This window comes from Emys orbicularis, chromosome 7, assembly GCF_028017835.1.
Source record: "Emys orbicularis isolate rEmyOrb1 chromosome 7, rEmyOrb1.hap1, whole genome shotgun sequence".
NCBI lineage: Eukaryota > Metazoa > Chordata > Testudines > Emydidae > Emys > Emys orbicularis.
Genome location: NC_088689.1, coordinates 60,963,956 through 60,976,341, shown reverse-complemented (window position 1 = coordinate 60,976,341; position 12,386 = coordinate 60,963,956). Strand labels below are relative to the sequence as shown.

General features: G+C 50.1%; 1 protein-coding gene across 2 annotated transcripts in view; it reads left to right on the top strand.

Annotated features, from left to right (window-relative positions):
* The window catches only part of ANXA11 (annexin A11), a 65,329-nt gene that overhangs the window by 34,553 nt on the left and 18,390 nt on the right, over positions 1-12,386 (top strand). For both annotated transcript variants that reach the window (XM_065408570.1, XM_065408569.1), the window contains exons 2-3: positions 3,379-3,439; positions 10,864-10,976. In XM_065408570.1, the coding sequence (XP_065264642.1) occupies positions 3,388-3,439; positions 10,864-10,976 (165 nt within the window). In that variant the 5' untranslated portion in view covers positions 3,379-3,387. The remainder of the gene's footprint in view (positions 1-3,378; positions 3,440-10,863; positions 10,977-12,386) is intronic.

Here is a 12,386-nt window from a genome sequence, read left to right as displayed (position 1 = left end):
AATATTGAGTATCGCATACGTCCTCCTGCGCTTTCACTGTGCCACACCCTCTCTGAGGCCTGGTCTAAACTAAAAAGTTAGGTCAACCCAGCTGCATTGCTCAAGTGTGTGAAAAATCCACATCTCTGAACAACGTAGCTCAGCCGACCTATCCCCTGGTGTCGAGAGTGCTAGGTTGACGGAAGAATTCTTCTGTCAACCTAGCTACCACCTCTCAGGGAAGCTGGTTACCTGTGCCGATGGGAGAACCCCTTCTGTCGCTGTAGGGAGTGCCTACGCTTAAAGCACTACCGTGGCACCACTGCACCGGTGCTGCTGCAGCATTTTAAGTATAAACATAGTTGTGACGTTGTGCAGTCTATATGGTTTTATAAAAACATGATAATAAGTGAATATAATGTAACTGGGATATGCTTCATGCAAAAGGTCTCTTGTAAGGTATCATTACAAAGCTTATAATCTACTGAGTATGATCATCTGATTTGTATAAATGTACCACTCTTGTATCTAAAACTAGAAATATAAAATGTAACTCTGAGGGCCTATTGTAATTATGTAAAGTGTGGGCCATTAATGATGGTTTGGAATCTTGATGACTCCCATTAACAAGGACCATTATCCGCAGATGGCTGTGTTTACCTGTGAGTCTTCGGCCTTGGCTACACTCATGGATTCACAGTACTGCCACGGCAGCGCTGTGAAGCGCAAGTGTAGTCGCGCCGCCAGCGCTGCGAGAGCTCTCTCACAGCGCTGCAAGTACTCCACCTCTCGCTGCGAGGGAGCGTGCAGCGCTGCAGGCGCTGATTACACTGGCGCTTTACAGCGCTGCACTCGCTGCTCTCGGGGGTGTGTTTTTTCACACCCCTGAGCGCAGCAAGTGCAGCGCTGTGAATTGCCAGTGTAGCCAAGGCCTTCCTGTATATGTGTGTGCTGGCAAGTGAGTAATGAAGTCTTGCAGTGACATGTGATCATGTCACCTGAACTGGAATCCATCTTTAACCTGGTGCTTTTCCAGTGAGGGGGGGTGGAAACCCAGAGGGACAAAGGGTTCCCGCCTTATGCAAAAGATATATAAAGGGGTGGAAGAGAACAGAGGGAGAGAGGAGCCATCATGAAGAATCCCCTAGCTATCACCTGAGCTGGAACAAGAGCTGTACCAGGGGAAAGAATTGTGCCCAGGCCTGGAAGGTGTCCAGTCTGAGAAAAAACTTACTGAAGCATCTCTGAGGGTGAGATTATCTGTATTCAGTTTGATTAGGCATAGATTTGCGCATTTTATTTTATTTTGCTTGGTGACTTACTTTGTTCTGTCTGTTACTACTTGGAACGACTTAAATCCTATTGTCTGTATTTAATAAAATCACTTTTTATTTAGTAATTTACTCAGAGTATGTATTAATACCTGGGGGAGCAAACAACTGTGCATATCTCTCTATCAGTGTTATAGAGGGCGAACAATTTATGAGTTTGCCCTGCATAAGCTTTATGCAGGGTAAAACGGATTTATTTGGGTTTAGACCCCATTGGGAGTTGGGCATCTGAGTGCTAAAGACAAGCACACTTCTTTGAGCTGTTTTCAGGTAAACTTGCAGCTTTGGGACAAGTGATTCAGACCCTGGGACTGTGTTGGAGCCAGACGGGAGTGTCTGGCTCAGCAAGACAGGGTGCTGGAGTCCTGAGCTGGCAGGGAAAACCGGAGCAGGGGTAGTCCTTGCACATCAGGTGGCAGCTCCCAAGGGGGTTTCTGTGATCCAACCCGTCACAATAGTCATAGAGTTTGAGGCCAGAAGGGCCAACCAGGTTAATTAGTCTGATCTCCTGTATAACACAGGCCACCCACGCAAGCACCCGCACGCCAAACCCGGACCAAAATTAGACTGAAGACAGTGAAAGCTCTAAACCCGTAAGTGCAGTCACTATGCATGGCCTTCTAGAGTAGGGCAGCGTGAGGCTAGGGGAACATTGGTGATCTAACACTCATACTCTCCGCTAATAAGGCGAACTATGATGGTTAATAGTACAGTAAGGATTACAAGTGGGTTGGGGCAATGCCGACTTAACTACAGTAACTCCTTGCTTAACATTGTAGTTCTGTTCCTGAAAAATGTGATTTTTTTTTTTTTTTTAAGTGAAACGATGTTAAGCAAATCCAATTTCCCCATAAGAATTGATGTAAATGGGGAGGGGGGGTGGTTAGGTTCCAGGGAAATTTTTTTCACCAGACAAAAGACACTAATATATATCTCACACACACACACACACACACACACACACACTATAAGTTTTAAACAAACAATTTAATACTGTACACAGCAATGATGATTGTGAAGCTTAGTTGCAGTGGTGGAGTCAGAGGGTGGGATATTTCCCAGGGAATGCCTTACTGCTAAATGATGAACTAGAACTCGGCTGAGCCCTCAAGGGTTAACACGTTGTTAATGTAGCCTCATACTCTACATGGCAGCACGAATGGAGGGATTGCCCCACTTGCCCTCCCTCTGGGCGGCCCTGAGCACACGGCAGTGGGGGGAGGGACAGCTGAACTGCCGGCAATTGGTAGTCTGGTGGGCAGCTGCCGCACAGGGAACTTAGGGGGGCTACCGGTCCACCCTGGTTCCAAGCCCCCACCAGCTAGCTGCAACGGGCTGCTTTTTCTGCAAGCAGTGGACAAAGCAGGCAGCTGCCAAACAACATTATAAGGGAGCGTTGCACAACTTTAAACAAGCATGTTCTCTAATTGATCAGCAATGTAACAACGTTAACTGGGATGACTTTAAGTGAGGAGTTACTGTATATGATTGAACAGTGGCTAGTCAACAATCTACTGAAACAACGGGAACAGTTGGCTAGCTAATTATGGACTTGAATCATCAAGATACTTAAGCACGTTGTTGGATTGAGGCTTAGGTGATTATTGGGGGAGGGAGATAATCATTGTTATAACTAACTAGCCCCCACGTTGTTAATGATTAACTGGGGGTTAGGCAGGCTAGTTAATAGATGGAGAGGCAGGTATGATTAACACAAACAAACGGCAGAGTTTACAGGTATAAGGGTTAATTATATAACATTTGAATGCTGTCAGTCGCTGTTGCTCTTTCTGTCATTTGAGTATGCGCACTCATACTGTTACTTTATTCTTAACATGAAGTGTTGCCGCACATCCCTTGATCCAGCACCAGGAGCTGGGAACAGGGGACCTCTGTTCATGTCTTTTTTTTGTATCAGAAAGAACCTCTGTGGTTTACACAATAAGGGTAGTGCAGAGAGATATAAAGTTTGATGTTAGCCCATATATACAATAAATGTACATGGTATATAAAACACAGAATATTTTTAAAAACAACTTCATAAATACTTCTCTTTTTTTCTTTTCAGATCTTAGCAATGAGCTACCCAGGCTATCCTCCGGCAGGCGGGTACCCCCCAGCAGCCCCAGGTAACTTATCCAAACAACCCAGTTCAAGTGGAGACAGAGCACACAAAAAAGGGATCTGAATGACTTCAGGAATTGGGGATTTGAACACCGAGCCTTTTGTGTCTAAGTCATCAGTTAAAATTTCAGGACAGGAGTGAATGAGCGTTGTTATGTCTGGTGGTTATGTGGCCTCTTATGAAATGAATTGAGTACTTTCAGCCTTGCTTCTAATGTACAGGTACTTGCAGCACACTCAACACTGGGGTCAGTAGAAAATAAATTGATTTTGATACCGGAGACTGTGATTTCCAAACGTGCTGAGTGATTCTGGGTACCCAATTTGTGCTGCCTTAAAGGAGCCTGATTTCCAGATGGAAGGGGCTCGGCACTTTCTGCACATCAGGCCCCCTTAGAGAGTCTCATGTTGAGCACCCCAAAAACGATGCATCCAACATCAGTAGTCACTTCTGAAAATTTTGGCCAGTATAAATAAATAGCAAGAAAAAATGCCTTGATGGCACTGGATTGGGGAAAGAACTAGAGGGCCTTGCTGCATGCTTAGTGAGGATCTGTTGTGTAATTTGAGACCAATAAGCCACATGGAACATTATCCCCAGTGCACTACATAGTATGATGAAGCAGTGAATACAGCAAAATATCAAACAGACAGGGCTGCTAGAGGGCTCCCAACAGTGCTGGAACTAAAACCTCTGTAGCTACTGTTTTAGAACAGCGTTTGAACTTTGACGCTATTTGCTAGTGAAGGGATAAAGAGAGATCGCTATGTTACCAGAACTATGAAGTGCCTGAGAATGTCCATCCTATTGGAACGCTCAGCCTGCTGAATATCCAGTGTCAACTGCTGCCATCCCAAAATAGATCAAGTCCTTACACGTGAGGATTGAAGGATCTTCAGCTATATTCTATTATATAACTGTATCAAGTTTGCTTTTCCTAATAGAGAACATAATGGTCTGAGGATACTTCACACATTATTGCACGTTTCTGCTCAGGTTTCTTTTCCTGTTATCGTCATATTATCACCTTGGTTAGGTGTGAGATCTGCTCATTTGAACCTTGCAGACCTTTTAGTTCTTCTTTGAGTGATTGCTCATATCAATTCCAGTTAGGTGTGTGTGCGCGCGCCACGTACACGGATGTCGGAAACCTTTACCCTAGCGGCTACCTGTCAGGCCGGCTGGGGAGCCCCCTGGAGTGGCGCCGAAATGGCGATCTATATAAGCCCCTGCCGGCCCGACCCCCCCTCAGTTCCTTCTTACCGCATGTGACGGTTGTTGGAACAGTGGTCTCTTGTCTTTTCAAGTGTTCCACTTATCCCTAGCGTTCTCTCTTATCTTCATTGTAAATAGTAGTTAGTAAGTGTTAATCGTTCTTTTATAGTATTAAGCGTAGTTTAGCTGTTAGAGGGCGGTTTTGTCAACGACTGCCCTGCGGGGCCCTGGGGCATGCCATCTCAGGGCTTCAAGCTTTGCAAGTTTTGCAGCAGGCCCATACCCACAGGCGACCCACGATTCCTGTCTCAGGTGTCTGGGGGAGAGCCATCAAGCAGACAAGTGCAAAATTTGTAAAGCGTTCAAACCTTGAACGTGTAAGGAGAGGGAATTCCATCTTAGGCAACTCCTCATGGAGTCGGCCCTGCGGCCCTCTCAATACGTGGGCCCAAGCGCGTCGGTGCGGAGCGCCCCTCCAGCGGTACTGGCTCCGGCACCGCAGAAGATCCCGCGCTCATCTCGGGACCGGCATTTTCCCAGGCCGCAAAAACGCCCACCTTGGCACCGCTCCCATTCCCCGGTTGCTGCCAAGAAGCAAGCTGTGGGAGGACCTTCTCGTAGAATCGAGACAGTTGTCACGGGCCCGGTGGTGCAAGACCCTGGACAGACCTCTGATCAAGTCACCATGCCTCGATCTCTTCAGACCACCCCTCCACACGAGACGGTGCAAGTGGAAGAGATCATTCTTCCTTCCACGCCGGACACCTTTAGGGTGACCAGATGTCCCGATTTTATAGGGACAGTCCCGATTTTTGGGTCTTTTTCTTATATAGGCTCCTATTACCCCCCACCCCCGTCCCGATTTTTCACATTTACTGTTTGGTCACCCTAGACACCTTCGAGGTGGCGAGAGGCCTCATAGAGATGACGGCTCCGGTGCCTCCGGCCCCGACACCAGCCCCAATTCAGGTCCCGGTGCCATCCAAGGGCAAGCCAGTGATGTTCCAGCTGTCAGCTCCGGACCAGCATCTCAGCCCCGCTCGAAGTCCCGGCGCCGTTCTGAGTCCTGGCAGCGCCCCAGGTCTCGGTCTGACTCATGGCACCGGATGACTCGCGGCGCTGGTCCTGCGGTCTTGGAGCCGCTCACGCTCGAGGTAATTTTCGACTGAGCATACATGGTCCCGCTCGAGGTCCAGATCTCGATCTGTGACCTCGCGGCACCGTTCGGTCTGACGAGCTGCGGGTTCCTGATCCCCGGGTCAGCGATCGCCACGGCGACACCGCTCTCCGGCTCGGCACTGCTCGCCATCGCGGCACCGGTCACGGTCATGATCAGCCTCACGGCGCCGATCATCACGTGACCCACATCTGCCAAGAGACTCGGTGCCTGCGTTGATCCACTCCCGCACCACCACCCCCTTGGCCGTCGCGGTTCAGATCTCCTTCTGGCAGGTCGGAGAGAGCATCTGGGGTCTCGGACATCCCTTGCTATGGCCCAGGAAGCCTCGGACAAGTCCCTCCAGCGACCCACTGGCAACCCCAGTGGCAATTTTGGACACCCTGGGCAGACCATCAAGCCCAGGGTGCTCCCCCAGTTGCTCGGCCACCGTCTCGCTCAAGCACCAGGCCTCCTGAGGCAACCCTTAGCCGTCCTCCTCCTGACACAGACCAAACTGTGGATCCAGCGCCTCCGACAGAGGCTACTCCCAGCTCCACAGGAGGAGCCACCCACGTCTGATCAGGATGTTCCAGGCGCACCTGTCCTGCCGGTGGAGTCATCCTCATCCTCCCCTGACGAGGCTGTGGCTGGCACGTCCACATCTGGACCACCCCCTATGGACTTTAGGGTCTTCCAGGAGCTGTTGAGGCACATGGCCCTCAATATGAACCTCCAAATTGAGGAGATTGTGGAGGATGAGGACCCCATGGTGGACATTCTAGGCCCAGAAGGGCTCTCAAGGGTGGCCCTTCCTATGAACAAAACCATACAGAATAATGCAAAGTCCCTCTGGCAGACCATGGCCTCCATCCCCCCCACAGCTAAAGGGGTGGAACGAAAGTACTTTGTTCCCACCAGGGGTTATGAGTATCTGTTTACCCACCCTGCCCCATGTTCGCTGGTGGTAGATGCGGTAAATGCCAGGGAGAGGCAGGGGCCTGCTCCCAAATCAAAAGACGCGAAACGGCTGGACCTTTTTGGGAGACAGGTTTATTCCACTGGGGGTCTCTCGCTGCAGATCGCTAACCAGCTGGCGATCCTCAGTAGGTACAAATTTAATTCTTGGTCTGCGGCCCTTAAGTTCCAAGATCATCTTCTCCCAACAGAGGCTTGTACGGAACTGGGGGCCATTGCTGAGGAGGGTAAGCTGGTTGCTAGGACTTCCCTCCAGGGTTCCCTCGATGCTGCGGAGGCGGTTGCGCGTACCCTGGCGTCTGGAATCACTATGCGGCGGAATGCCTGGCTTCAGTCCTCCAGCCTCCCGCCTGAGGTCCAGCATACCATCCAGGACCTCCCTTTCAATAGCCAGGGCTTGTTTGCAGATCAAACTGACTCCCACCTGCATACCTTAAAGGACACCAGAAACACCATTAAGTCCTTAGGTATACATACCCCGGTTACCCAGAGGAAGCCCTTTAGGCCACAGCAACGTCCTTTCCCTCCGAGACCGAGGCAGGACCCTTCTCGTCGGAGAAACAGATACTCCCGACATAGGCCGTCTCGTCCTCCCTCTGGACAAGGCCAAGGACAGTCTAAGCCATCCCCGGGCCCTAAGCACCCATTTTGAAGGTGCGCCAGAGGACAGACTACCAGTTCTCACCCAGGACAGTCATCCCTTTCTAAATCATCTATCCCGTTTCTACCATGCCTGTCGGACTGTTGGATCCTCCGCACAATGCAAACGGGATATTCTATCCAGTTCCATTCCAACCCGCCCTCCCACCCCCCTCCCCGTCCCTCTTCAGGGACCCTTCTCATGAGTAACTCCTCATCCAGGAGGTTCAGTCCCTCCTCGCCCTGGGGGCAGTGGAGGAAGTTCCTCAGGAGTTCAGGGGCAAGGGTTTCTACTCCCGCTACTTCCTTGTACCCAAGACAAAGGGAGGCCTAAGACCTATTCTGGACCTCAGGGAGCTCAACAAGTACATCGTCAACGTGAAGTTCCATATGGTCTCCTTAGCCACTATCATCCCTTCACTGGACCCGGGAGACTGGTATGCCGCCCTCGATATGAAAGACACGTACTTTCACATTTCGATTGTCCCGCCTCACAGACGTTTCCTCCGTTTCGTGGTGGGCAAGACGCACTATCAATTCACAGCCCTCCCGTTTGGCTTGTGCACAGCCCCCCGCGTCTTTACCAAGCGCATGGCGGTTGTGGCTGCTTTCCTCCTCCGACACCACGTACACGTCTTCCCGTACCTGGACGACTGGCTTATACGGGGCTGGTCTCATCGTCACGTGCAGTCGCAGGTACGCCTACTCCTGGACACGTTCACTTGCTTGGGCATCATGGTAAACCTCAGCAAGTCTGTCCTCGCCCCTACTCAAACAATAGAGTTTATAGGAGCGGTCCTGGACACAAGCCAAGCGAGAGCCTTCCTTCCAGAGGCACGGCGCCTGGCTATAGCAGGCATAATTACCAGCCTCTGCAAGTTTCCGACCACTACAGCAAGGCAGTGTCTCAGGCTGCTGGGTCACATGGCATCCTGCACATACGTTGTGCAACACGCCAGGCTCCGGCTCAGGCCGCTTCAGGCGTGGCTGGCGTCTGCCTATCAACCGGGACGCGACAGCCTAGACATGGTCCTCACAGTCCCGAAGTACACACTCGACTCCCTGCAGTGATGGCTGGACCCTCAGATAGTGGGTGCCGGGGTCCCGTTTCATCCCCCCCCCCCCCCAACCCACTCTGACTCTAGTTACAGACGCGTCAGCCCTGGGATTGGGAGCCCACCTCGGCAGCCTGACAACGCAGGGCTTATGGCATGAGAGCGAGCTGTTGCTGCACATCAACATCAGAGAGCTCAGGGTGATCCGCCTTGCATGCCAAGCCTTTCTTCCCCACTTGCGGGGTCACTGCGTAGCAGTCCTAGCGGACAACACCACGGCCATGTTCTACCTGAACAAGCCAGGCAGAGCCCGGTCATCGCCGCTCTGCCAAGAAGCCCTCTCTCTGTGGGACTTCTGCTTAGTCCACTCCATCAACCTTCAGACCTCGTACCTGCCGGGCGTCCAGAACGTCCTGGCGGATACTTTGAGCAGGCGTTTTCTGACTCACGAATGGTCCATACGCCCGGATATCATTCATTCCATTTTCCGCACCTGGGGGTTTCCCCGAATCGACTTGTTCGCTTCGCGGACCAACAGAAAGTGCCCAGCCTTCTGCTCCTTTCGGAGTCACAGCCCAGGCTCGTTAGCGGACGCCTTCCAGATCACGTGGTCGGGCCAGTAGCTGTATGCCTTCCCACCGTTCCCGCTGGTTCACAAGGTGCTCCTCAAGATCTGCCGGGACAAGGCAGATGTAATACTGGTAGCCCCTGCCTGGCTGCGACTGTGCTGGACCTGTCATTCAGGCTCCCCTACGTCTTCCTCTCGACCCCAACCTCATATCCCAGAACCACGGTCGTCTTCTTCACCCGGACCTCCAGTCGCTCCATCTCACGGCCTGGAGGATACGTGGTTGAACCAGGCTGAACGCATCTGTTCGGACTCAGTATGGCGGGTCCGTCTGGAAAGTCGCAAGCCATCAACTAGACTTACCTATGAGGCGAAGTGGAAGAGGTTTTCCAGCTGGTGTGCTCAGCAGCAGGTACCCCCGCCCCAGGCTTCCATTTCGTGCATTTTGGACTACCTGATGTCCCTAAAGGACCAGCACCTAGCCTTTGGATCCCTTAAGGTCCACCTTGCGGCCATTTCTGCATTCCACCCAGGCGCGGCGGTGCGTTCTGTGTTTGCACATCCGGTCGTGCGGCGTTTTCTTAAAGGCCTGGAGAAAATCCATCCTCCCAATGAAGTCACCCGTGCCTGCATGGGACCTCAACCTGGTCCTCTCCTGCCTTATGGGTCCTCCTTTCGAGCCGCTGGCCACCTGTTCTCTTCTCTAGCTCTCCTGGAAGGTCGCCTTCCTAGTGGCCATCACTTCCGCACGACGGGTCTCCGAATTACGCGCTCTCACCTGTGAGCCGCCCTATACCATCTTTCAACTAAGACCTCACCCGGCCTTTCTACCAAAGGTGGTGTCCCGCTTCCACATGAGCTAGGATATCTTCTTACCAGTTTTCTACCCAAAACTGCATGCTGACCTGCGTAAACAACGCCTTCATTCTCTCGACGTTAGAAGGGCACTCGCCTTCTATATAGACCGGACAAAGCCCTTTCGTAAAACAACCCAGTTGTTTGTCGCCATTGCAGAGCGGATGAAAGGGCGCCCCGGTTTCCTCTCAGTGAATATGTTCGTGGATCACTGGGTGCATTTGTGCTTGCTATAACCTGGCAAACGTCCCTCCGTCTGCTGTTACAGCTCACTCCACGAGAGCTCAAGCGTCCTCAGCTGCCTTTCTGGCACACATTCCTCTCCAGGAAATCTGCAGGGCTGCCACGTGGGCCTTGGTTCATACCTTCACGTCCCACTATGCCATCGTCCAGCACTCTCGGGATGATGCAGCCTTTGGCAGAGCGATCCTTCAATCTGTGGTTCCTTGACTCCGACCCCACCTCCGAGGTAAGGCTTGGGAGTCACCTAACTGGAGTTGATATGAGCAATCACTCGAAGAAGAAAAAATGGTTACTTACCTTTCTGTAACTGTTGTTCTTTGAGATGTGTTACTCATATCTATTCCATTCCCCCAAACCTTCCCCTCTTTCGGAGTAGCCGTCAAGAAGGAACTGAAGGGGGGTCGGGCCGGCAGGGGCTTATATAGATTGCCATTTCGGCGCCACTCCAGGGGCCCGACGGGTAGCTGCTAGGGTAAAGGTTTCCGACATCCGTGCACGTGGCATGCGCACACACCTAACTGGAATAGATATGAGCAACACATCTCGAAGAACAACAGTTACAGAAAGGTAAGTAACCATTTTTTTTAGTTTAGTTTATTTTTCTCTTGTCCAAACTGCCTATGTTTAATAGATATTACAGTAAAAAATGCAAGTAGTAATGCATAGGGTTGAAAATCATTTAAGTTTTGTGGTTCAAGGTGACTGTTTGATTATTTCAGGTAGTAATCCCTGGGGTGGTTCTGGCTATCCTCCTACAAATCCACCTCCAATTGGACTGGAAAATGTTGCCAACTATGCCAATCAATTTAATCCAGACTATATGTCAGGGATGGTGAGTATATTTCCATTTAACATATTTTAAATATGTTTTACTTCAACGTCAAGCTGTATTTCTACCGTAGCAGCGAGAGGGTTGGGTATGTTTTCAGTTTGTGTGTTTTTGCCTAGGAACATACAGGAGTAGCCCAAAGCTCCATACCTTCTGGGGGCAAGATTTCCAGAAAGGGAGGAAAATGGGAAGAATGTAGTGGTTGAATTCATGGCCTGATTTTTAAAGGTACTGAGCATACAATAACTTCCATTGAGGCTAATGTGTGCTGTTGGGAGTTCGGCATTTAAGACAATCAGGCCACTAATTTAGTCAACAAAATAAGGGTTTAGGAGCCTAACTTTAGGGAGGTTTTTTTGTTTTTAAATCTTGGCTTGGTATTGTGGCTCTTGCAGTGCAAAGAGGAAGGGGAAGAACTAATAATGTTGGTGCATATGGCTAATTGGTTCACACTGGAAAACTCAGTCCAAGTTCTGCTTTTTACCTAACTCTTCAGCCAGTTTGAGTGAGCAAGGCTGTGAACAAGTGACTTAGCTGAGGTTACATAGTGTGAGACAGTGTCTCATCCCTTGTCTCCCACACTCCTTCTCTAAGACCGGATGTGTCTCCTTGTAACAGATTAAGGTGAAAGTAACTTTTGTAGACCTAGGAAAATGCAGAAGTGGTTTATCTCTTTATTTTTATTTTATTCTTGTGCTCAAAGTAGAAGCTGCAGGAAGGCTGAAACTGTTGATAAATCTCCTTTCACTGTATGCTGCTTATACACAAAGTGATCAATGTAGATCTGACCTATCAATCCTCATCCTCAAAGGAAACCTACACTCTTTCAAAAGACAAGCCTGGGTGCTTAAATTCATTATTCTGCTAGACACTAAAAATTGTGGACTGGAAGAAGCCACCAGATTTATGACTTATTACAAAAATCTGTAACTCACTAACCCCTCTTTTTGTCCTAAGACTGCAGAGGTATTAAGGAGCCACTCTATCTTGTATGGTCCCTAACGTACAAACTACTTATGCTAAACCATCTGTTCCACCTTACGTTTTGCTGGGACACTGGCAGTACCTTTCCCAGACCTGAGGAAGAGCTCTGTGTGGCTCAAAAGCTTCTCTCTCACAAACAGAAGTTGGCCCAATAAAAGATATTACCTCACCCACCTGGTCTCTCTGTTTATACGACAGACTTGGGCAAATTGTGAACATTTGCACCACAAAGTGCATTCCAGAGTGTTTATTATGTGGAGATATTTGGTAGCTACAGATTGAAATTAGCAGTGTGTTCTCAGTAGAGTAAGTGGCAGCACCAGCAGCATGAAACTGACTAGAACCATCCTGTTCTAGTCTAATTTATGCTACTGGAAAAGGAGTACTTTGCAAGAGCATGGTGCGATCACTGAAGGATAGTTCTGTGGG